Here is a 26390-nt window from a genome sequence, read left to right on the forward strand (position 1 = left end):
AGCAGTGTTAGCAGTTACATCGCAGTGTTTTTGTGGTATTAGTACTTTGTGTCGGGTGAAGGACCTCTGTAAGGATTTCTGATAGTCAGAACTGTAAGTTATCTAACTACATTAATATTATCACTTTTAAATCGTCAGGTAGTTTGTCAGAATATTATTTTTCAGATGCATCAGTTTCACTCGTTACTTGCTGGAACAGAAGACTAAAATAAAGTGAAGTCAAGTTAAAATACCTAATCAGAAACAAACCTGCTCAGGTGTTCTCAGGTCTGAGACCTGGCTCAGGTAGCCGGAGCATCTGAGCTCCAATCCTCTGTTTTGCTGACGCTGGATTTAACCCCGTTAGCAGATAATCCTCCTCGGGCCACATTAACAGCTTTAACCTGGAGCTGCTGCAATCTGCTCCCAGCTGGGCGGCTGGCAACGACACCGCAAACAAGACTCACATTCAAAACTGCTTCAAACCACCTTAAAACACATCCGTGTATCAGAAAATGTGTCCAAACTAAAGAGACATTATTTTCTCTGCTGGAGGTGAAGATGTGAGAGAATCAGAGTCGACCAATCAGGACGAGGTTTACTGCTGAAGTGCTTTGACTGACTTGTGCAAAACAAATGAAGTTGCAGCTGTTGAGGCTCGGCAGTTGTCAGTCACACCATCAGGACTGAAGCTTTAATCCAATTTCTACATTAAAACAACCCTCTGTGATCTCTCAAACCCAAACAACTGCTGCTCCCCCCTCAGCCAGAACCAGGACCAGGTGACGACAGACAGCAAAGCAGTTCTGGTTCTCCGGCTTGTTTCAATGGGCCTCAACAAAATGTACCGTCACAAATCACACATGGAAAAAGAGACTTGAGATAAAAAGGATCTAAATCAGGGACAGAAGTTAGACTCCAGGAGCAGACAGCTCGGCTTCAATACCAGAACCAGAATCAGACTCAGTGCTGACAGAGCGATGTGACTCTCCGGACTGGACCTCACCACCATCGTCCAAACGCCACATGAGGGAAAATCTTTTGGAAGAAACGTGTTCGTCCCTCGGGACTGCAGAGACTCAGTACAAGGACGATAGATTATAATCTGGACCCGGTGTCAGAGGCAGCGGCCCGTTAAAGCTGCTGAATCATGCAGCCAAAAAGCTCAATGTTTCTAGCTATAAATGACCCAGATCTCCTGTGTTGTGTGAACATTAGAGACTTACAGCAAGTTTAGCTCCCGGCTAACTTGAATACAGACTGAATACTTTAATGTTGTGTCTCTTCTTTCCAAGTGTTACTGGACTGAATGGATCAGAATCTGACGGTGAGACGCTCTAGAAGAAGATTTAACAAACTTCTTTCTCAATGTAAGCTTATGGGAAAAGTGTTTTGGGGGCCCAGAGCTTCACGTGACCGTGTTATTTCACAGTTTGGCCACTACGGGTGTTGGTCTGAAGATTGGTGCTCTTCCTCGGCCGAAGCTGTTCTGATGAAATGAAAACTGTTCGTCTCGACGATAGACAAGGACGTCTTCAGTGTCGCTGTTCATCCTCTGGCCCTTATGTCTTCTAAAATAACCCACCAGTAGTTCTGTGACCCGTAGTCCGGTTATCCTGAGGCTCCCTTCTTGTTTCAGGGTTGGAGAGTGTAATCTGCGTCCCACCCTCTCCCAGCTCGCTCTGCCCTTCACTTCCTCAGTAATCCTGTTAGCAGAGCTCCTCCATAATCCTCCCACAGTGTTCAGATCGCTGCAGGTCTTCACAGTTTCTTCAGCACTGCTCTGTGGGATGCTGCTGGACCCTGACTGAACAACTCAGGTAGGACGAGAGACCCCCGACACACAGACCACACCCACACCTGCCCACCCACACCTGCCCACAGTCTGGCTTCATGGACGCTGCTGTGGAGGTGCTGCAGAGTTCAGAGGATTAGTTTCAGCTGTTTGGTTGTTTTACACTTTTTTTATTTGGTTTTGGTGAAACATGATTGTTGATTGTGATTGTGGATTTTATTTTCTGTTTGTAGAAACTGAGATTATAGCACAAATAATAACTGCTGATGTAATTTGCCATGTTTTTAGTTAAATTTGATTGATTAATAAGTTTGAACAGACAGACTGACCGGAGAAGGTGGCAGGACAGGAGATAATATACACAAATGATATTTCAGTCCTACAGATGATACCATGACGCAGCATTTTTTTTAAGCGCTCTTATAAAGTTGAGAAAAACGACCTTCAAGAAGTGCTGACTCGTGTGATATACAGACGATCTGCAGCTTTAATATCATCTGATAATCCACTAAAGTGTTTCCAGTTTTGGGTTTAATAAAAGCGTTTATTAAAATCTGCACTTGAGGAACCAGAATCATTTGGACCAATCACGATCTCAGTCAGGGTCGGAGGCTGTTGTATGTCTGTGGAGACCGAAGTGACTCACCAGAATACATGTTCACATGTGCGTTTCTGCAAAATATTGACATACATAAACTTTATATTTCTTTGTGTTGTGATCTTTCGTTTCTTTAGGTTTAGTTTCATGTAGTGATGATGCTTGTGTTCTGGTCGGGTTCAGCCACAAACATACTTTACATTTAGAAGAAGCTGATGTTTTTAAAGTTTCCTGCTGTGGACGCCACAAACACGATGTCTCCCTGAAACGATCCTGTGCTGAGTCGGGCCCGGCAGCCTTCCTGCCTCGCTGTGACTCCAGCACCGTGTCCTCCACCTCCTGTGATGGAGGTCAGGTCATAAACATGCAACGTGAATGTGATGAACACGTATCGTACGAACGGCAATAAAGTGCGTATGACCTGACGTCATTCTGAGCTAAAATCTGAAGCCGTATATCGGCCAGCACCAGCTCACATTTGTCCTTCCAGCACTGGAACAGAACTGGACCCATTCAATTCATCTGTCAACAGGTTACTGTCCAGCTGGCTCACTGGCCAATTCACCAGTCAGCTAGCTGTAGAAACACTAACTAGCTAGCTAACAGGTTAGCTTATTGGCCAGCTAGTTAAAGGTGCAGTATGTAAGAAATGGCTACCAGTTGAATTTATACTGTCCATACACAAGAGCAGCATATCACCAGAGTACTGTCTTCTGTTCCATAAATGTAGAAGCTGTTAGTTAGTTAGCTCAGTTAGCAGTGCAGCTAGCCGGACTACCAGAGGAGTGTTGGTGTTTACGACAGGAGCTTTTGATCGACTCTTTTTGGCACAGAGCTATGTGGTTAGCATGCTAATTCAGTAGCTATCTCACACTGTGGCACTCATGTCTTCACATCCTGTTGATCATTTTGTTTTAACACTTGAAACTAAAAGTCTGACATGTTGCGCAGTTACCTGTCTGATCGTTGACTAGCCAGCGAGCTTGTCCGACTACCTGGCTGTTTGCTGACTGCGCTTTCTCTCAGACGTGTCATTAACAGTCTGAGTTCATCATCAACACCAAATTGGTTACCTGAATGACAGGTTACAAACAGGCTGATCATTAGCTGGTTGTTCGGCTGATGAGTATCAACTGAATGCTTACTAGAAAGTGTAAGTGATGAACCTGCAGCAGTATTAAAGGATGTACAGACGTCCAGTCCTGCAGTGACGGAGCTGCCAGACCTCCTGAGGTGGATTAGGGTCATGATCAGTCAGTGTAATCGAGGCTGACACTCAGCCAGACGTGATCTCAACACCATTAAGAGAAGCGGGTCAGTTGTAAATGCTACAGAAACAAGCTAATTGGCTTTGTATTTTATTTGTTTATGAGTCAAATAACTTATTTTCTTTATTATATTAAATCTTTTGAACTCAACTGGTTGTTTTGTCCCTTTAACAATAAAGACACAACATACGTACGTCCTCACCTTTGTAGATAATGTTCATGTGAGAGTTGTGAAATATCCAACACAAGGCTGCACTGGAGCTTCAGTCTCATCAGAGGGTCTCCAACCGCTGATGTACTCAGCTGTCATTGAATTATAAATGTTTTTAATTACTATAGTCTACTGAGGGAAATCAAGAGTTAAGAGGTTCAAACTAATTGTTACCAGTGGAAGTTAAAATCTCGACGACAGTTCAGTGACGCTGTGTTTGTCTGTCACAGGATGTTGAGTTGGGTGGTCAAAGTCGTTCCCCAGCCGCCGGAGCCCCCGAACAAAAAGACAGATGAGCAGAAGGAGGAGCCACCGGCCGCAGCCCCGCCCCCTGCCCAAGTAAACCACGCCCCTTTATGTTCAACATGAAACATCTGGAGCTTTTATTATTTTCAGTTTTGCAGCTTCTGTAAAAACTCTTCTGTAAAAACGTTTCAGATATTGTTACATTTCCGTCACTGCACATGTTTTAGTGACTTTACTGACTTTAGAAATAAAGTTTCACATAAATGTAACATGTGTTAGTAGATGAATCCTGTATTAACTGGGTCATTATTTTGTCTTTTTCGACAGGAGAAGAAAGTGAAATTTCAAGATGAATGCACAACTGAGGGTGAGATCAGTCGCTCAGCGAACACACGCGGTTCTGTTTGGTTCTGTTTGGTTCTGTTCTTCACACTAACACATATCACTGTTTCATTCACAGCACCGAAAGCTGACAAACCCAAGCAGGAGGCCCAGGCAGCAGAGGAGAACGGGTGAGTTGTACTGACATCCACAACAACCAGAACCAAAGTGAAATAAAACAGGATGTTGATGAACAGAGTGTGAGAAGTTTCAACACCTCAGTGAGATAAATATTATTCTGATATCATCATTACATAAACACATTACAAAACGACTGTAAGGCACAAGTCCTCTGGCTCGTGGTCTCAGACATTTGGACCTCATGTGTCTCCGTACAAATGAACATAAACATGATTTTCTGTTGGTCAGCGGAACAAAATCAGTTCACAGTTGAACTCTTGTGTGTGTTCAGCCCGGCTGCTGGTTCTCAGCCCGGTGTGTTGATGTGGATCAGCGGCGCTCTGCCTCAACCTCCAGTTTCACCGATGCTGAGCCGGTCCAACTCGACCACCAAGGTGAGATCAGACACACTGACCCGGGTCAGGTTCTACAGCTGAGACTCAAGTCAGGTCACCTGTATGATGATAGTTACCATGTTTCTCCTTCTTCATCACCGCCGACCACAGGAGGAGAGTCCAGACGCCAGGTAAACGCTGTGTGTGTGTGTGTGTGTGTGTGTGTGTGTGTGTGTGTGTGTGTGTGTGTGTGTGTATTACTAAACAATGTATTGATAAACAGGAACAGTTATCAGCTGGATGAGACTACAGACTCAACTTCAACATCTTTACTTAATACTTGACTTGACTGACTGAACCCAGACTTGTCTCGCTCCTGTGTCGGTACACTGAGACCAGCCTGTTCTGAATGGTTCTGATATCTGTGTGAAAATATCTAATTAACGATTCAAACATTGTGTCTGCTGGACGTTGTTCTCTCCTCCTGTGGACGACAGCAAACCTGAAGACGAGTAAGTAAAGACAGGAGACGACTTCCTGCTAAATACTGAGCTGCTTTATACACACTTCAGCATGAAGCTTGCCAAATAGAGCGCTGCAGGGATCACTGTATGTAGCTAGCTGAATTAGCATCACGCTGGCTCCCTCCACACAAAGGTTCTGATCCGTCCAGGTTCTGTTGATCCAGATAATCTCCACAGATGAACTCCACTCTGTGATGTGTGAAGCTACATTAACTGTGTAGCAGTAAGAAGCTAATGTTAGGCTACAAACAGACGACATCACGGTCACATGACTGAAACGTCTCCACCACTAAGAGTCTTACTGCACAATTACTATCCAGGTTTTTTATAAACTGATCAATGTACAAGTTGTAAAGTCAGAGTTAGAACAGTGTGGAACTAAAGTGGCCTGTAAAGACGGACTAGTGAGTAGATGAGTCTCCGTGTTGCTGCGAGGACATTTAATGTCCCCGACAACCTCTGTAGCCTCATTCAGACACTTGTTAGCAACCGCTAACTGTTGTTAGCACATGAAGAACTTCAGGGTAAAACTGTGTTAAACATTTAATGATGATTCATGTAGAAACTCTCAGAGGCTTTGAGACGAGGGAACAGGAAGTGCTAACATGCTAACATGCTAACATGCTAACAAGCTGATGATTCCAGCCTAAATGTGACTAAACAGTTTCCTAAACTTAAACACAGACGGGGCAGAGACGGCTTGAACTGAGGAGAAAATCATTTTTGTTTTCAGTCCTAATATTGATCACGACGTGATCCTGCAGAACTGAATTACAGACGTTCATTAAAAACCTTCCTGCCTTTAAAAACAAACTGTCATTAATGCTCTTCAGGTTCAGATTCAGCTGCTTTAGTTCATCATATCATCCTCATCATCGACCTTCAGGCGTCTGAGCAGCCTGATGTGTCCTCCGGTGTTCAGACGTCTCTCACCTCTGTTCTTCTGTTGGTCTCCAGGAAAGGGATGATCGCCTGGATCGCTCAGGGTCTGGAGAAGGTTGTTCCTAAACCCGAACTGAAGAGCAAAGAGTCAGCAGGAGCCGATCAGCCAGCCGAGGTACTGAAGCTGCTGCAGGACGTCCTGCTGCAGATAAAGTGGATGAACAAGTGTGAAGATCCAGACCCTACTGGACCCTACTGGACCCTACTGGACCTCACTGGACCTTACCTACCCTCCAGAACCTACTGGACCTTACCTACCCTCCAGAACCTACTGGACCTTACCCACCCTCCAGACCCTACTGGACCCTACTGGACCCTACTGGACCTCACTGGACCTTACCTACCCTCCAGACCCTACTGGACCTTACCTACCCTCCAGAACCTACTGGACCTTACCCACCCTCCAGACCCTACTGGACCCTACTGGACCTTACCTACCCTCCAGACCCTACTGGACCTTACCCACCCTCCAGACCCTACTGGACTGTACTGGACCCTACTGGACTGTACTGGTCCCTACTGGACCCTAACTACCCTTCAGACCCTACTGGATCATACTGGACCTTACCTACCGTCCAGGGCCTACTGGATCCTACTGGACCCTCCGGACCCTACCTGGACCCGCCAGTCCAAACACTAGCACCTCTAAATCTCACTAATTGATACCTTACTTGTTGCTAGCTCGTCTGGATCAGGACTGGTTGCTTCCTGAAGTCTCTGGAAATCGTCTCCTTGCAAATAGAAATACTTTTCCAAAATGTCAAACTTTCCCTACAGAACCAGAGAAACCCGAACAAACTGTTCACCTGATTTTAATCTGGAGTCTCGAGTAACCCAAAAAAACTGAAAAACTGAGAAGTCCCTCAGGCCGAGTAGGTGCAGTTAATCTGTCACAGTGGTCAGGTGACGAGGAAGAGAAAGTCCCCAGACTCACTTAGAAAAACCTTCAATTCAGTGTGTTGATTCAGAGAAACGTTCTAATCTTTCAGTGACGAACTGTTATTGATCTGTGTCGTCAGCACCTCCTGCATCCATAATGTGACCTCCTGTCTTTGTTCCTCCTCAGGTGCAGCCGACAGCACCGACACCAGCAGCACCAGCTGAACCAGCAGCACCTGCGACACCAGGTGAGAATCTGAGGTCTGAAAATTAATTTCACACGAAGCTTCTGAGACTCACATCAGACGTTCAGTAACAGGTTGTTTTGTTTCAGCTGCCGAGCCTCAGGTGAGCGCTGCAAAGGTGGAAACAGAGCGAGAGGACAAGACGGACAACAAGCCTCCTCAGCCCAGGTGTGTTACCTGTTCCTGTCAGACTGACGGAGGACAACCTGCCTGCACGTGGATGTTTTCATCGATGTGTGTTTGTGTGTGACAGTGTGATCGTCTGGATCAAACAGGGGATCGAGAAGGTGGTTCCTCAGCCGGAGATCCACCCGAAGACAGACGCTCCTGCTGCATCTAAAGGTGCGTTCAGCTCCGAGCGGTGATCATCACACTGATGTTCTGATGAGACAGAACAAACATCTCTAACTTTCTCCTGCTTCTTTGAACAGCAGAGGCTCCGGCAGCAGAACCTCCTGCAGCAGCCAAACTGGCCGCCGACACGGAGAAGTAAGATGTGGTTCAGTTCTGATGTTTCCAGGAGATGTTGAAGTGTTATCTTAAAGAGACTTCAACGAGGCTCTTAATGAACTTTTAGATTTAGAACAGTTTCGCTTTTCATCAAGATCAACATTTTTACAGATTTAACAAAACATGATGTCATCATCCTGTAACATTTAACAGCTGAAACAGTTCATTATAAGAGAACTGCGAACTTTGTAGTCATTGTTTGTCGTCGCTTCGTTTAGCAAAGTTCTGCTTTTCCTCTGAAAGATTTGACTCATGTTGATGATGAAGGTTTCACAATAATCAGTGATTAATAATCAGTGTCAGTTAAACTGAGCTCAACAAGCACAACTGTAAAATCCTGCTTTAGTCTGCAGGGACACTTTTCTGAAATCACTACATTTGTAACTGAAAGTTAATCTCCCTCGTCACACCTCCACACTTTAAACATTTTAAATTCAGGACTTTTATCTCAGTAAAGTATCTGATTACTTCCTGAACAGCAGAGAGCGAGCAGAGACTCTGTCCTCATCCTGAATCTCGTCACTTCAGTCAGACACTTTTGTCTTTTGTTGTATTTGCAGGTCGTCCAAAGAAGCCGAGCCGCAGCCCAAGTAGGTCCAGCAAACATTAGCGTTAGCATTAATTAGCATTAGCACACAGACATATGACAGTAGCTCGAGGCAGCTAGCATCACGTCTGACACACTGACTGACTGCTGATGTTCAGAACCTGATCCGTGTGTGATTCTAACCCTGCTGTGTTCGACAGTGTGGTCGGCTGGATCTTAGGCGGGATCGAGCGCATGTTGCCTCAGCCGGTTCAGAAGCAGGTGAGCTGCTGCGACACTTCATCTCTCATGTGTGATGTAAACATTAGTCAGGATCAGACGTCACTGATCATGTCGGTACCGTATCTGTCTCCTGCTGCAGGACTCAGGCGGTGACGAGGTGCAGAGCAGTAAGTAGAACCCGACCCGCACCGACACCTGGACACGACTCACCATCAGCACTGATCTCTGGGTAGTGGAGGGCAGCTGGCTTTTATTAATATACAGATAATATATACAGGTAATATACAGATGTTACAGATGTGACATGTGGGTTCACGTCTGGAAGGAAACAATGCTTGAAACAATGACACAGTTGTGTCGTGATCACAGGTGTTCACGAGCAAGGCATCGAGCACTGACGCTTATTTAAGTCACAATATTTAAAAAACTTCACAGCAGCTGAGAATCTTGTTTCTGACCTCCAGAGTTGAACCTGATGTGAAGTTGCTCTCACTGCAGCCTGTAGACACACGTGCATTGATGAACTCATTGATTGGTTGATGGGTTTCCTAGCTGTGTGCTGATTGGCAGGACTGGTGTCGGTGCTGAGGCGGACTCTAACCCGGCTGCTCTTCTCCTTCTGTTTCAGGGGGAAAGGCGGCGAGAGCCCCTTAAAATAAAAGGAGATGAAGAGCTGGACAGAGTCGCTCACACTGACACTGACAGCAGCAGAGACCCTGACTGAAGACAGACAGACAGACAGACAGTCAGTCAGTCAGACAGACAGACAGACAGTCAGTCAGTCAGACAGACAGACAGACAGTCAGACAGACAGACAGACAGACAGACAGACAGACAGACAGACAGACAGTCAGTCAGACAGACAGACAGACAGTCAGACAGACAGACAGACAGACAGACAGACAGTCAGTCAGACAGACAGACAGACAGTCAGACAGACAGACAGACAGACAGACAGACAGACAGTCAGTCAGACAGACAGACAGACAGACAGGCAGGCAGGCAGGCAGACAGACAGACAGACAGTCAGTCAGACAGACAGACAGACAGACAGACAGACAGTCAGATGCAGCAGTTTGTACACAGTACACATGATCATTCAGTCCTTTTAATGGTAAAAAGCTTTCAGTTGTTTTTTGCAAAGCCTTGATGTAAACATTAAGATTTCTCTGCCAAACAAAAGAAAATGAATTTATATCTGATTGTATTTGTGAGATTTCCACACCAGGAACATGCTGTATGAGCTCATGCAGCATGTTCCTGGTGTTCTCCAGCTGTGATAAACACACAGCGGATCATTAAATCAAGTCTGCAGCTGCTTCAGTCTGTTTCTGTGCACGATGACACTTTATATCTCCAGGAGGAGGACTGAGTTAATGTTTATGTGGACTGCTCCTTTAACCCTCCACACGGCAGCACAGTGACCTCAGGGCGTCTGTGATCTTTGTGCTGTTGGACCGACGTCACACCGACTCACTTTAGTTTAGTCGCAGATCTGAACTCAACTTTTGCTTTTTTAAGGCTTTTGTGCTGAAATCTAACAGGCAGCTGATTCATGACAATAAAGACGTGGATTCAAAAGAATGTCTCTGTTGTTCAGTGTTTTCATAGATTGATAAACCTGGAAGTGCACAGAGAAGGAATCAATCAATCCATCGATCAATCAATGAGTCGATCAAATAATCATTAAATGACTGAAACAGATATTTTTGTTTGTTTTGTTAAATTTATTCTAATCTTTAAAGATTCAAAACAGATGAATTCATCAATTCTTTGATAAAATAAGAAAATGAGCCGTGCCAGAACAATGTGAGGCGCTCACACACAGAACCATCAGAACTGGTGGCTGATGCACACACACACACACACACACAGATTTTCAGAACATTCTGAGACGTGCTCTTCCTGCCATGTGGTGTTCAGTCAGCATCGTGCAGCAGAACACGGACCTGGTGCTGGAGGACGTGGAACAAGGAGACAAGCAGGAGGTGAACAAGGAGTCAGAGGACAAAGAGAACCTGCAGCCGACGAAGGAGACGGTGAGTCTTCTTCACTTTCAGAACCAACGTCTTGTCGCGATTAAATCCAGAACATGTTCTGTTGTGTTGATGCAGAATCTGAGGACAGACGATCTGCTCAGAACCAAACGGGACATTTTTATATTTAGATTGGACCTGAAACTGAAAACTGAAAAATAAAACATAAACAGTAAAAATGTGATTTATATATATATATATATATATATATATATATATATATATATATATATATATATATATATATATATATATATATATATATATAATACATCATCTATCATTCTGTTTTGATGGAAACTTTATGTGTTTTCACGTTGTTTTAGTGACGGTCTTGATTATTTTCTTAATTTCTTCAAAGCTAACATTAGCTGACATTAGCTAACATTAGTTGTGGTAGATGACATTAGCTAACCTTAGCTGTAATAGCTAAAATTAGCTAACATTAGCTGTTATAGCTGACATTAGATATGTTAGCTGTTGTTAGCTAATGTTAGCTATTATAGCTAGAATGAAGACTTAAGATGGACTCCTAGAAGTTGCATGTTAGCTGTGTTCTCTTGTGTTGAAATTCCACCTCTTCAACACTTAACCCCTGACCCTGCATAGCCTGCTAACATGCTAATTATGGCATGTTTATATCCACTTTTTGTTAATGATGCTAACCAGAGTACATTGAGGGTACTATGGTGGCACTGTGGTTGTCAGAGAGGTGTATATATGTATGTGTGTGTATATATATATATATATATATATATATATATATATATATATATATATATATATATATACACACATATATATATACATACACACACACATGAAAATTATATTACGTGACATTATGCAACACAGATTCTTCCATGTGACCATGTTTTGAGTGATGGTCCTCTCTGTGATTGGTTGCAGACAGAAGATGCGGGAACCCAGATGGACCAATCACTGATGGACAGCATCAAGAAGGATGCTGAAGAAGCAGTGTTAGCTCACCTGGAGGAAAGGTTAGCGACTAGTTAACTCTGTTGTCTTTGTCTTTCTCTCTCGGTTTGTTCTTTTCATCCCACAGCAACGCCTCGTTTCCACATTCAGTAGTTCTGATCGTAGCCGAGTCAACCTGGCGCTCCTTCATCCCTACAGAACCTCCCTGATGCACAACTGTTTCAGCACAGTGGACAGATTACTGAAACATAAAATCAAAGGACGTTAGCTTCTCTTCTCCCCTGTCAGTTGTGTCATTTCTGTCTATCTGTAAATACTTCTTGTGTAGAACATGACAAGTGAATGTCTGTAAGGACAACCCAAAACTAAACTGTGTGGAAACGAGGCGTGAGATATTGACCCGAGGCCTTTTCGGGTAACATGTCGTTCAGACATTTATTCTTGAGTCTTGTTGGATGTCTGAGTCCGTCCTTGTCTTCCAGACTGCAGCAGGAGCGTCTGGAGGCGGCTCGTGTTGCAGAGGAGATGGCAAGGAAGGCTGCAGAGGAGGCCGTCCGACAGCTGGAGGTGGAGCATTCAGCCAAGATCGTTATCGAAACGCTGCCAGAGTCCAATGAGCAGTGAGCAGCAACCATTTTTGGATATATTTAGCTTATAAGTTTATAAAGTTCATCCCAGTTACTGTCTGCTGTCTGTTCCCCACAGACTGCCCAACATCCTGGAGGAGGAGAATGAGGACGACCCAGAGTAAGTTCTGACCCAGCAACAGCTATCTGCTCGTAGCTCCTGCAGCTTCAACTGAAAGTGACACGGCTGGTTCAGTTCTGAGGTTTAGACGTTCACAGAGTGTGACTGTAATATTACAGCGTCACAAGTCACCTCGAGGAGTTTCCACCCCGTGTTGTAATCCTTTATAGACAGAGGAGTCACAGTCTGTCCTCAGGAAACATTCAGGTGCTTGTGTCAAAGTAGAAGTTCTGATCCAGCTTGTTCCCTCCAGTACAGTAACAGAGTTCAGGCTCTGACATGGACTCAGAGTATCAGAGTAAAAAGTCTCCGTCTGAAGGACATTTATGCTCAAAGCTAACTGAAGCTCACGTCATATTAACAGAATTCAAAGACTATTAAAGTTAAAGGTAGAATCAGTAGGATTTGTCCCAGCTGTTCCTGAACGCACCACAGAGACAGTTGATTGTTGAGTCTCATTCCCAGGACGTCAAATAGACACATGTTGGGTTGGTAAAGCGTCCCGAGCAGCAACAAAGAGAGAAAATCAGAAACTCTCTGCAGATACGAGACACTAACACGCCTTTTCTCCACATTCCAGCCTCCCTCTCTGTCTGTTTACGGCTTCTTACGGCTTTTACGTCTTTGTCTCGTCTCGCTGCGTCTGATTGGTCCACATCAGTCTGCTGATGTTGGGAAATAACAAGAATCCAGAATTCACCTCAGATGCATCAAACTGAAGTAACGAGGCTGTTGTGAAGCTGAGAGGAGGAGAAAGTTCAGGTGTAGAGAGGAGAAGTCACACAGAGACTCAGAGGACACAGACAGGAAACATGAACTGGAGGAGAGTAACTGAGTATTTGTATTTAAAAACTTCCCTTATAGGCCTTGTAACATTAGCGAGCCACGCTGCGACCCTGACAGTCTTCACTCTACTCAGAAACACCACATCTCGACGTGAGCTCACAAAATGGAGTCCAGATCTACGGTTTAGAAACACAGATAGTTTTCTTATTGGACCAATCAGAGCATCTGTAGACGTCAGCAGCTCTAACGTCCTCACGCTGTGACGCCTCAGGACGGGAGCTGTGATTGGCTGTGAGGACCGACAGTCTCAGCTGGATGCTTCCTCTGTAGCGACTCACTGCTTTCTGACACGATGAGCTGAAGTGTCTGACAGCGGCTCTCTGTCTTGTCCAGGCTGCAGATCCTGCAGGAGGACAGTGAGGACAATAGGAGTCCTGAGGGGACAAACAGAACCTCTGTAGAGGAGAAACAATCAGACCAGTGAGAGAAAGACTCCCATCCTGCTCCTGATCCATACACCAGTTCACCTGTCTGATGTAGTTAGATCACATGATGCTCTGAAGTTCTGTAAGAACCTCTGAGAACCCAAAGTATTGTGGTCTGGGTTGCCACTTCCTGTGCTTGTTCTTCGGCACCGTCAGATCCGCTGGGCTTTCTGCTTCTTCTGGCTTTGTAGCGTTAGCTGATGTTATGCTCTGCTCCGCTCCTAATAGAGGCTGGTTGTCAGAACCGGACCGGACCTTTGCTGCACCCATAAATTCTGTCAATGAAAATCACAGAATACCAGGATGATTCACGTCCTCGTCGTAGAAGGATAGTCTGTGGGGACCCTGCTGTACCTCCCCCAGGAGACACACCGGGTCCAGAACCACAAAACAAACACTGATATATTAATATGACTCCAGGCTTCAGTATCTTTGCAAGAACTGATCCACTGGATCACGACCAGAACGTCCAGAAATTAAGTGAGAAGGACTTCAGTCATCAGTGTTCCTGCTGCAGGCTGAGCTCATCATGTAGTGTTCATCTGGTCTCACAGTGCCGGTGCTGATCCAGGACCGGAGTTCTTATCCCATGTTGATCCCGGTCCAGTTCTGATTCTCCAGTTCTCTCACTGTGGTCGCTGCTTGGTTCTGTTGCTTAGTCTTCTCCCTGCGAGGACCTGAAGCAGGATTCATTATGACGTTCCAGAAACAACACCAGCACACAGATATTATATTTATAGATATTATAAATGTGTTGCAGGTGAACAGCTGCTCCACAAGCAAAGTGTGTTGTGCTAAGCTAAGCTAAGCTAAGCTAAGCTAAGCTAAGCTAAGCTAAGCCTCCTTAGCGTCAGGTTAGCTAGCAGCCTCTGCAGGTCTGCTGCATGTTCTCTGCTCATGTTGAATATTTAAACTTTCTTCTGTTGCTTTTTGCCAACTTTTCCTCTTTGAATCAGGGCGAAACTCAGCAGGTAGGTTTTTACATCTACAGTCAGCAAACGTTCACACACACGACAGAATCCTGCTGCTCCGACTGGACCTGAGAGAGTTCAGTACTCTATGACTCAGGTAGTTAAACTTGCAGGAACAGTGGAAATAACCAGTACAACATATCGACCTCGACGTGACTTACATTTGTCGATGATATAAAAGCGTGCAGACCTTCACGTCCACCAGACGATGAGTGACCCTCAGAATCTGTGTTTATTCTGCTCTTCTTCTTTCTGTCCTCACTCCTGCTCGTCTTCACCAGGTGTCTGGTGGACGTCTGTCCAGCTGAAGACGAAGTCACTCCTTCGTCGACAGACGTGGAGCCGGCCTCGGAGAGGAGAGACCCGGAGAGTCCGGTCTCACAACCCATCATCCAACAACCGGAACCACAAGCTCCAGAGGCCCCGAGCAGCGACACGGATCAGGTGAAACTCCTCAGACGTTTCTTCGTACCATGACCACGAGCCTCCTGTGTTCTGATTGGCTGGATGGTGATTTCATCGTTACGGTCGACTCATCCTGATGTCTCCATCCTGCAGCTCGTCCTCGGGTCTGGACCGTGAGCCAACACTTAGATCCTGACAGCAGCTGTTTATCACAACTTGTGACTCAGTTTAAAGCTTTGATCAACACTTCTGTCAGAAATAAACACATGAACTCTCCTCAGAGAGACGTCTGACCTCCTGCAGTGTCCAAGATAAACTGATGGTGTGTTCAGGGCTGTTTCTCCATCACTCATAGAAATTATGAACAAGTCAACTCAAATAAAAATGCAAATCTTCTTTAACATTTGAGGAGAATATTCACCAAGAAATATCAATCACTGGTAACTGGACTTTGGTTCCTGCGGTGTGCGGGTCCAGAATGAGGTCCGACAGGAAGTTACCTGTCAGTAAAATGTCCTCATGATGTCATCACTCACATCCTCCTCGCTCTGATGTCCTCATGTCCAGTAAAAGACAGACAGGTTCAGTGTCCATCATACAGCCGCGGTTGCTAAGATATTGTTGTCATGGAGACGACAGTTTATGTTTTAATCTTATAGAAATATAGTTTTATTAAATGATGATAACGTGTGAAGAATCAGATCATTATTTCTTTCTTCTTCTTCTCTCAGGCCGGTGCAGCGGCAGCAGCAGGTGAAGAAGAAGAAGAAGAGGAAGAAGTAGAAGAAGATGGAGGAGGAGGTGAGAGCCGAACGTAACTTCTCTCAGAACGGCTCTTTTGACCAGCGACACCTGAAGGAGCGACAGATTATAAATCAGATTCATATTTGATGTGTTGCACGTTTTGTTTTTCAGAATAAACACGACTGATTGAAGATTTAGTGGCAGTAAAGATTTACTCATCCATCACATCTCACCAGATAAACTGTTGAACTTTATTAAATTCATGGGACCGTGTAAAGATGAACATGCAGAGAAAACTTAATGTTCAGAAGTCATTAGTTATTATTATTATTAGTTGTTATTGGAGCAGTCAAGTCCCGTGAATTTAATAAGACGACTGTATTGATCCATGAACTCAGTGTCGTCAGGACCGACCCTGACACCTCAGAGTGAAGCTCACATGTCGCCTTGTATGTTTAAGAATTTCTTCTTCTTTGTTTCTGGACGTCGTCGTCTCGTCTTTGACTCTGACTGTTTCTCCGTCCAGTTCCCGACATTTGCTCTCCGATAAAGAGCCTCCTGCTTCGATTCCCTCCCGCTGCCGAGTGTCTGGAGAGCTGCAGGAAGCTGATGCGTGACCACGACCTCGCCCCTCCCAAGCTGCCAACCCTGCCGCCAGAGCTCGCCCAGCTGACCCGGGAGCTGTCGCAGCTCCCCGCGCAGGCCCGCCAGTGCTGCATGACCATCGCCAGCCGCTTCAGACGCCTTAACTCCAACTCCCAGGATCCTCAGCAGCCTTAGCCCCGCCCTCCTGCAGCAGACCCCTAGAGAAACCTGATAGACGCCTCCTGTTTGTGTAGATCTGAACCTTTAAAGTGCCAAACAAACCATAACACCGTCTGCCTCATCATCATCACTCCCATCATGCTCTGCTGCTCCGTGCTGCTTCAACACGCTGCAGGTGAAGCTCCAGGTGGATGTCTGTCTGTGCTTCATAACCATGTTCAAGCTTTGAGGTTTATTTATCACAGTTCAGTCACGATGAAACACACAGTGAAAACCAGCAGGAAGACATCAAGAAACAAAACACTAACGCAAGCTCAGAAACTGGAAGAGAAACTAAACTAGAAGGTGGAAAAGAGACGGGACTGGAAAATAAAGTCCTGGTTCAGTTCTGAGACCACAAGCTGCTCTGGACGGGCTGTGACACACAAACGTCTTCAGTCCTGGTTTAATGAGCTGAGTCGGACCTGCAGGGTTCTGGAGGTTTGCCAGATGTCTGACGACCTCAGAGGTCCGGTTGGATCAGAACACAGCAGCGGGTCAGAAACTGTTTGGTGCTTTATAGATTATAAGGGACAGTTGTTGAAGACAGAGTGACATCAGAGGGACTCGGTGACATCACATGAACACAGTGACATCAGAGGGACTCAGTGACATCACATGAACACAGTGACATCAGAGGGGCTCAGTGACATCACATGAACACAGTGACATCATCGATATACAGCAGCTCTCCTTGTGAGACAAAAGAAGAACCAGCGTAGTGAAACTTTTCCTCTGAGCCAAGATGGTACCAGAACTTTTAGTTTAGTTAGTGAGAGGTTAAAACAATGTGGTTTTTAACAGTATAGCACATTAATATAAATATATTATTTGTACGTTGTGGCCGTTTGCAGGTTGGAAGCTGATAACTCCAACACAACCTGAATGCAGCACTGAGCATGAATCACTTTCAGAACTGATTCTAAAATAAAAGAGTGAGGGGACCGTGAAGAGGACAGAGTCGTCTGAGCTTTCAGCTTCCTCTCATGGTCTTCTTCAGTATTTTCAGAGATCAACCTGTTTCCTGTCATCCAACCGTGGGTTTCTTTCCCACTCTGTCGCTCAGGTGGAGGTTTGGGTGGAGCTCCGGGGCTGACGGTGGAGGGTGTGGATCAGGACGGCCTGAACATCCCCCAGATTATCACCACCCCAGAACCAGGATCCAGTTCTGTGACTGTCCCAAAGCCCAGGTAACACGGGATCGCCTCACCTGGAGGGAAGTAAGATGAAATGATGACGGAGAAACACAATTAATGTCATGAACAACACACACACAACAACACACACAACAACACACAGCAACACAACAACACACACAACAACACACACACAACAACACACAGCAACACAACAACACACACAACAACACACAACAACACAACAACACAACCACCTGACTGCAGTAAACAGACTCGGACAGGCCGGCTGCAGCAGCCTGATGACTGACTGACTCCATGTTGAGGGAGAAAATCTGTGTGAAGGATGAAACGTGTAGAAGTTTCAGGATCTGATCTCAGAGCAGCGTCTGTTTCTGCACTGTGACGTCATGATGTCGTCTCCTCAGCCCGTCAGGTGATCTGTCTGCAGACGAGGAGGAGGCGGAGCTGATGACGATCCAACAGGGAGACCTGCTGACTGCAGAGGACAGGTGAGAGGCAACACACACACACACACACACACACCACACACACTCCGTCTCCTCCCTCCTCCATGTTTTCCTTCCTGTCCTCCTGCAGCACTCGTCCTCTGTCGGCAGCCAGCGTGGGCAGCGTGGTGATCCAGGACCGTCTGACCCAGCTGGTCGGGCTCTTTAAAGGTCGGACAGAGCGCCAACGGGAGCGACTGGCGGACCCAGACGAGTCCGAGGAAGAGGAACCAGCAGCTGCTGCTCCTCCTCCTCCTCCTCCTCCTCCTCCTCCTCCTCCTCCTCCTGCAGGAGAAGAAGAGAAGAAGGACGAAGCTCCTGCAGAAGAAGAGGAGGAGCAGAAGGAGTACGAGCTCCCCTTTACAATTTTGGGACAACCAGTTAAAATTCCCAAACTGCCCAAACTGCCCAAACTTCCGGCGCTGCCCGAATGGCTCCGGGTCATCGTGGAGTACCAGTTCCCCTCCAGCATCGACCCGTACACCGGTGAGCAGCAGGCGCTGCAGATCGATACAGAAATATCTGCACATCCGATAATCCAGATCCATTTTCACTTAAAGATCATTATTCAAGAGAAAGAACAACTTCAGAATATTGTGATGTTTGATTTTGTCACCTGGTCTGTGTATCAGGATATATATCCAGATATCATGTCACCTCCAAACTGAAGCACAGCAGCTGAGTAACTGCACTCAGTCACTTCAGTCACTGGGCCTGATGAGGACTGTGTGTCCGTCCCTTCAGATCTGATCTACGTCATCTGGCTCTTCTTCGTGGTGGCGGCGTGGAACTGGAATGTGTGGCTGATCCCGGTCCGCTGGGCCTTTCCCTACCAAACCGACGAGAACATCCACCTGTGGCTGCTGGCCGACTACACCTGCGACCTCGTCTACATCACCGACATCCTCGTGTTCCAGCCCAGACTCCAGTTCGTCCGTGGAGGAGACATCGTGGTCGGTGTCCTCAACAGAAGTCTCCTTTTTTAAATTTTAGTTGAGCACAAACGACGTCTTTAACCTGAAACATTTTCATTTCAGTGTGACAAAAAGGACATGAGAGAAAACTACATGACCACCGAGAGATTCAAGGTGAGGCTGAAACCTGAACGCAGCAGAGACAGCAGAGCATGTGAAGACTTCCTTTATAAAGCACCTTTCAAAATAAACTTACAAAGATCTGAAAACAAGATAGTTTTAATGATTATTGAATCAGTTCATGTAAAGGTTTTCATTGATTAAAAATGAACTCTGAGTGTTGAGCTGGTCTCTGAACGTTAAGACACTGACTCTGTGTTTCAGATGGACGTCATCAGTCTGTTTCCCATGGAGATATTTTATTATTTCACCGGCGTGAACTCTCTGCTGAGGTTCCCTCGCCTGCTGAAGGTCGGGACGTCTCCGGGTTCTTCAGACTCTTGTGATGTTTGACTCAGAGATGATGTCACACATGACTCTGTTCTCTATCAGCACAAACTAAATAGTGGTTTTGTTTTTAAGATCTTAAAGGACCCGTCTGTAGTTCTGGTGAAGAAACGTTAATGAGCAGAGAAAGATCGTCATTGGCTGTTTTTAAACAAACAACACAGTTTCTACTGTTGTACTGTGTTAAATGTGGCGGACCCTGCCACCTCTCTAGCTTCAGACAGTGCTCTGGGGCCTTATTTTGAATTTCTTCTCCAGAACCACACAGAGCTCCAACAGAACCTCAGATCAGGTCCATTGGGCAGCAGCAGGGGGCGCTGATGTTTCGCTCAGCTGAAACTGATTTGAACATTTAGACTGAATCTCTTTATTAATAACATCCTGATGCTGAGATCATTAACAAACCAATCAGAAGATTTTCCATCAGATCTATAAGATTCCAGATGTTTGTAAAGACTGTGATGTTCAGCAGATTATCAGCAGATGTTCTGCAGATGATGGACGACTCTGCTCTTTTCCCCTCAGTACATGGCTTTCTTTGAGTTCAACGACAGGATGGAAGCTGTGATGAAGAAGGCGTACATCTACAGGTGAGCACACAGTCGTCACAGGCACCTGTAGGGGGCGCTGTCCTCAGAGTCCTCAGCAGCATCAGGCAGGTGCTTCAGAGGACAGACACAATGTCGACAGACAGAGTTCAGTTAAACAGCAGCAGAGACACTGAGGATCTATAGGAACACAGGACGTCACGGCCTGAAGAACGAGGAGGTGCACAACCTTCAGTCTGATTGTTCTGATTCTGTAGCAGGTGTCAGTGGGTCGGGTCAGAACACCAACACATTATTTTTAAACCCTTTACTTGAAATCACAGTTTAAATGAAGTTTATGTTCAGCCTCCTCTGAGTTCACATCAGACTGATCTGTGTGTGTGTGTGTGTGTGTGTGTGTGTGTGTGTGTGTGTGTGTCAGGGTGATCCGGACCTCCACCTACCTGCTGTACTCTCTGCACATCAACGCCTGTCTCTTCTACTGGGGCTCCGACTACGAGGGTCTGGGATCCACTAAGTGGGTCTACAACGGAAAAGGCAACGCGTAAGAAACCGACGTGATGAAAAGACATTCTGACTTTTACTCAGCAACAGTTATAAACTCTTAATAAGATAATTAAAGACAGAGGAGCCTGAAGCTGCCTGACGAGAGGAAACAGATCTTAATGGAGAAAAAAAGTTGTTTTTTTTTTAAATAATGATTTTTGTTAAAACAAGAAAAAAAAAAGAAAAAACAGCAAAATAAACTTAACAATATAAATGTAGACACAGAAGAGCGTCTCTGACCTCGATGTGTCTGATAGATGGTTTAATGTACCTTCTGTAATCTGATCTAATCTACTGAACAACAGGATGTCTCATTCAGAGCAGCCAGGTGGAGTAACTTGACGTGTACATTAGTCATCACATGACTTTGTTCCTGCAGTTACATCCGCTGTTACTACTTTGCGGTGAAGACGTTGATCACCATCGGAGGCCTGCCCGACCCGACCACCGTCTTTGAGATCTGCTTCCAGCTCATCAACTACTTCGTTGGCGTCTTTGCGTTCTCCATCATGATCGGGCAGGTCGGTTACCCATCAGGCGGTTCTTATGATTCCAGTTATGATGACTTTATTTAAACAGAACCTTTCGAACACAAACCAAGAAAGATTAAAGATGAAGATCCGTGTTCGGACCCAGTCTCTGATGTGGTTTCTGTTTCAGATGAGAGACGTGGTCGGAGCTGCCACAGCCGGAGAGAACTACTACCGGGCCTGCATGGACAGCACCGTCAAGTACATGAACTCCTACTACATCCCCAACGATGTCCAGAACCGCATCAAGACCTGGTACGACTACACCTGGAAGAGCCAGGGCATGCTGGGTAAGAACCAGGAGTCGAACATCAATTCAGTCAATTACAGAATCATCCAAACAGGAAGTGATAAAAACTGAACTCTGAACACCAGCGTAGTGAAGTCCGGTACTCGAGTGTAATCAGTTACTCTTGTCTGCAGATGAACAGGAGCTGCTGATACAACTTCCTGCCAAGATGAGGCTCGACATCGCCGTGGACGTCAACTACGCCATCGTCAGTAAAGTCGCCCTGTTTCAGGTCAGCAGGACACAAAACTACAGTTTGTACTTCAGTGTGACGATGAGAGACTGAAGGACTTCCTGCTCAGTGTTTAAGTGTGTGTGTGTGTGTGTGTGTGTGTGTGTCTCAGGGCTGTGACAGACAGATGGTGTTTGACATGCTGACGAGGCTGAAGTCTGTCGTCTACCTGCCCGGAGACTTCGTCTGTAAGAAGGTAACACACACCTGTCTGAACTGTTAAAGCTGTTAACGAGCACTGCAGCAGGCGTGTGTGTTGACCGGTGTGTGTGTGTGTGTGTGTGTGTGTGTGTGTGTGTGTGTGTGTGTGTGTGTGTGTGTGTGTGTGTGTGTGTGTGCGCGCGCTGCAGGGGGAGATCGGCAGGGAGATGTACATCATTAAGCAGGGGGAGGTCCAGGTGGTGGGCGGTCCTGACCTGCAGACGGTGTTTGTCACCATCAGAGCCGGCTCAGTGTTCGGAGAGATCAGGTCAGAGCTGCTTCCTGTCATCCTATTAACCAATCAGCAGGCTGGATGTGGCGCAGCCTGCTGGTGAACTGATCAATACGCTGAGGTTCACGTTCATGGCGTCCCAGATCAACACTGCAACACTTTTAGATCCAGATCGATCCTGAACACTTACCAGAACTTATTGCACCAGCTAACATGTTAGCATGCAGACTAATAATAACTCTCTCGTCTGTGATTGGTCAGTTTGCTGGCGGGAGGCGGAGGGAACCGACGGACGGCTAACGTGAAGGCGCATGGATTTGCTAACCTCTTCATCCTGGATAAGAAGGACCTGGCTGAGATCTTAGTTCACTACCCAGAGTCCCAGAAACTCCTCCGCAAGAAGGCCAAGTAAGAGACGGACTGCCCCAAGCTGCTGCCTGGCTCGTGGGTCAGAGTCAGAGGGCAGCGTGGAGCTTACAGTTGTTACATTAGTACATTAGTACATTAGTGATATTTAGAGATGTTCATGTTCTCTAGAGGATCAAAAATCTCGGTGTCTCCTCCACAGGACGCCATTTTTGACCATTTAAGCTGGAGTACCATGTCCGACCACCAGGTGGTGCCGTTACATGCTAAGCTAGGCTACTTCTTGAGTTTATGACCGAGTGTCAGCGGGGACGATGGAAGTGAATCCATCTGATTATTTTAAAACATCAATACAAACACGCCACATTTAAAAGGAGCGACTGGTCAGAAACAATAAATCATGTGTAGAAATAAAATATTTTGATGCGACACGTTGAAATATTTTATAATCTCGTCCCACGGTAACTTTCCATCGGTCAGAAGAAGAAGACAGAAGTCGTCTGTTTTATTCCACATGTTCTTCTTCTTCAGTCTTCATCAGCCCTCTGAGTTCCAGCTGATGAAGACTCCAGCTGATGAAGACTCCAGCTGATGAAGACTCCAGCTGATGAAGACTCCAGCTGATGAAGACTCCAGCTGATGAAGGCTCCAGCTGATGAAGAGTCCAGCTGATGAAGACTCCAGCTGATGAAGACTCCAGCTGATGAAGGCTCCAGCTGATGAAGGCTCCAGCTGATGAAGAGTCCAGCTGATGAAGACTCCAGCTGATGAAGGCTCCAGCTGATGAAGAGTCCAGCTGATGAAGACTCCAGCTGATGAAGACTCCAGCTGATGAAGGCTCCAGCTGATGAAGGCTCCAGCTGATGAAGAGTCCAGCTGATGAAGACTCCAGCTGATGAAGACTCCAGCTGATGAAGGCTCCAGCTGATGAAGAGTCCAGCTGATGAAGGCTCCAGCTGATGAAGAGTCCAGCTGATGAAGGCTCCAGCTGATGAAGAGTCCAGCTGATGAAGGCTCCAGCTGATGAAGACTCCAGCTGATGTGTCACATGACTCAGTGTGTTCAGTGTTGAGGAGAAAACAAACTTTACATTAAATGTTTCATGCGGTTCAGATCAGACCGCAGCAGCAGCCGCTCTATGGATTCACTCATCAGTTGATGCCTGAAGGGAAATCTTGATTTTAATTGATAGAATAATCCACATATGATCCAGAACCGACCGGGTCAGCGCCTGCTGTTGCTCTGCTCTGCTTCCGCCTGGCCTCCCTCGTCGTCTTCCTCCCGTCTGCTCTGTGTCCTCCGTCCTGAACAGGATTAGCCTCGCCTCTAATCTGCTCAGTCAGGTCGTTGTGCCCGGCGCTGCAGACAGTCAGAGAACCGGGTCAGGTCTGATCCGTTATCTCCTCAGTCAGATCATGGTGCTGCAGCAGACTGGATGGGTGTGCTGTAGGTGCTGGTACGAAACTGAACAGCTTTTATCGTCCGCTTGTGTTTCACGTCCATGTTTTTTGGGCTCTTGGTTCTGGATCTAACTGGTCTTTGTGTCTGTGTATCTGTGCAGGACCATGTTGACAAAGGATGCAAAGCCCGCTGAGAAGCAAGGAAAAGAGGTGGTCCAGGTGATCCCGCCCAGACCGGACACACCCAAAATGTTCCAGGCAGCTCTGAAGGTGACGGAAATCTCCGGGATCAAGGGAACCTTTGCCAAACTGAGAGAGACCTACAAACAGTCTGAGGACCCAGAGGTGAGACAGGTTCTGCTCCAGGTTCTGCTGCTGGTTTCATGTCCCTCCATGAAGCAGCACGATGACCTGCTTCAACTCATCGACCTCGAGGGTTGATTGTTATTAGTTTAATTAGTTAGTTTTAGAACTGAACTGATGATTAGCTGGATGTTGATTGATGTCTGTCACCATCATGATGCTGAGATTTCTGCTGATACAATAACCGGATCAGATCATGTGCAGCTACGTTACGCTCTCCTGCAGGAGACGTTCAGGTACCCGTGTAGAAACAGACTCTGGTCAGAACTGATTCAACTTGTTGACTCCAGGAAAGTAAAAGAGTACAGGCTCTGAAATGTTCTCAGAGTATCAGAGTAAACAGTCGAAGCTAACTGAAGCTCACGTCATATTAATAGAATTCAGAGACTAAAGTTAAAGGCAGAATCAGGATTTGTTTCAGCTGTGAAACAGTTACAAACAGATGTAATCAGATTTCTTCGCATGTTTTATTGTTAATACTCAAAATAAACGTCAAAAGATTCAGTCTGAACAAACGATATCACATAAAACAAAAGTTACTGAGCGTCACAGAGACGTCTGACGTTAGAATAAAGTTTGTAGTTGTAGAAGAAGAAAGAAAGAAAGATTCAGCCACTCTTCTTCTTCTTCTTCTTCTTCTTCTTCTTCTTCTTCTTCTTCTTCATGTTTTCCTCCCTCCATCCCGTTTGTCCCTCGCAGGGTTCCGTCCCTCCGCCCTCTCCGACTCACCGCCGCTCTCCGATCCCTCGCTCTCTGGTTCGGGACGATGACGACGCCGTGTCAGAGACAGCCGACAGCTCGGTGGTCATCAGGATGACGCCACGCCAGGAGGGAGAGGAGGTGCTCAGTGTGGAGGTGAAGCGTGGGGAGGGAGAGGAGCAGGAGAAGAAGACGGGGGAGGAGTGATCTGACGGGACAGATTCTGCTTCCCAGAATGCCTTTCAGCGACCTGGTGGGTGTCAGGTGGAGAGAGGAGGAGGACAAACCCCAGTGCATTCTGGTCTGAGTCCAGCTGCTTCTTCTTCTCTGGTGGATGAACTGTGACTGAAAACACGAGTCAGCAAAAAGCTCAAACATCTCAGATATTTTTTTAATTGAATTTTCTTCTTCTGCTGTTTGTTCGTTTCCCTCACGAGCGTCTTCGTCTGTCCTGCTGAGGCTGCGAGGACGGAGAGCGAGGAGGCGGCCCGTCCTCGCCGTCGCCTGTAGTCTGCCGTCTCCATGGAAACTATGTGTACACATTAAGTGATGTCCAGATGCTGGTATTGATAACGGATGTTGACCCAAAACCTCCAGACGACACAGAACCAACAGTTCTCATGTGCTTGTAGTTGTTTACCTCTGTGTTTGAATTAAAGGAGCAGTTCACCCAAACAGTCGGCTTCAGTCATTATCCTCCTGCTGATGGTCATTGATCTGTCATTGATCTGTCATTGATCCGTCGTCCATCTGATGGTTTAGAGTCTCTGGCTGCTGCGACTCTGTTTCACTGTGAAGCTCCAGAAATGTTCTGCTTCACATAAAAGTTTTAACTTTAAAGTCTCTGGTAATGTAACTAAATACACATTTTTCCATTTAATGTGACTTTATTTTTCCACTACATTTATTTATTATCAGTCACTGATTTAGTTGGTGTAGTAACTTTACAGATCGAGTGAAAGAGTGATGGGTTTTAAAATGAATTACCAGAAAACAAAGATCAGAGCTGATCATCTCAGTGAACAGAACATACAGACGTGTAACTATATGGATCAGTTACTGTACCGAAACTTAAAGACATTTAATATCAGAGACTTTTCATACAGGTGACTTTAACTTTTACCAAAGTGATAGTTGAAACTCATTTTCCCAGAGTCCTTTGCTTCTGTTGTCCATGGTTTAGATGTATTATAGTGACA

General features: G+C 46.0%; 1 protein-coding gene across 1 annotated transcript; it reads left to right on the top strand.

The window, feature by feature from the left end:
• The first annotated feature begins 118 nt into the window (after positions 1-118).
• Positions 119-25857, top strand: cngb1a (cyclic nucleotide gated channel subunit beta 1a). The gene is made up of 39 exons (XM_037095456.1): positions 119-1799; positions 4082-4190; positions 4425-4464; positions 4558-4609; positions 4891-4993; positions 5105-5124; positions 5395-5445; positions 6415-6514; positions 7466-7526; positions 7613-7691; positions 7777-7865; positions 7955-8012; positions 8594-8623; positions 8781-8841; positions 8942-8969; positions 10726-10841; positions 11748-11839; positions 12260-12397; positions 12483-12524; positions 15048-15210; positions 15903-15972; positions 16442-16685; positions 16725-16855; positions 17786-17909; positions 18284-18367; positions 18456-18850; positions 19109-19317; positions 19402-19452; positions 19663-19749; positions 20311-20375; positions 20755-20877; positions 21259-21400; positions 21540-21699; positions 21833-21930; positions 22043-22126; positions 22281-22399; positions 22625-22771; positions 24291-24474; positions 25192-25857. The coding sequence occupies exons 2-39, from the start codon at positions 4083-4085 to the stop codon at positions 25396-25398; spliced, it is 4155 nt and encodes a 1384-aa protein (XP_036951351.1). The 5' UTR covers positions 119-1799; position 4082; the 3' UTR covers positions 25399-25857.
• The last annotated feature ends 533 nt before the right edge of the window (positions 25858-26390 follow it).

Source organism: Acanthopagrus latus, chromosome 4 (genome assembly GCF_904848185.1).
Source record: "Acanthopagrus latus isolate v.2019 chromosome 4, fAcaLat1.1, whole genome shotgun sequence".
Taxonomy (NCBI): domain Eukaryota; kingdom Metazoa; phylum Chordata; class Actinopteri; order Spariformes; family Sparidae; genus Acanthopagrus; species Acanthopagrus latus.

What these genes read in the sequence shown, in the direction of transcription:
- cngb1a (XM_037095456.1), top strand. Translation starts at nt 4,083, where the DNA reads ATGTTGAGTTGGGTGGTCAAAGTCGTTCCCCAGCCGCCGGAGCCCCCG. An exon ending in GAGAATGAGGACGACCCAGA is followed by an intron (nt 12,525 to 15,047) that starts GTAAGTTCTGAC and finishes CGTCTTCACCAG; the next exon opens with GTGTCTGGTGGACGTCTGTC. An exon ending in TCTCCATCATGATCGGGCAG is followed by an intron (nt 21,401 to 21,539) that starts GTCGGTTACCCA and finishes TTTCTGTTTCAG; the next exon opens with ATGAGAGACGTGGTCGGAGC.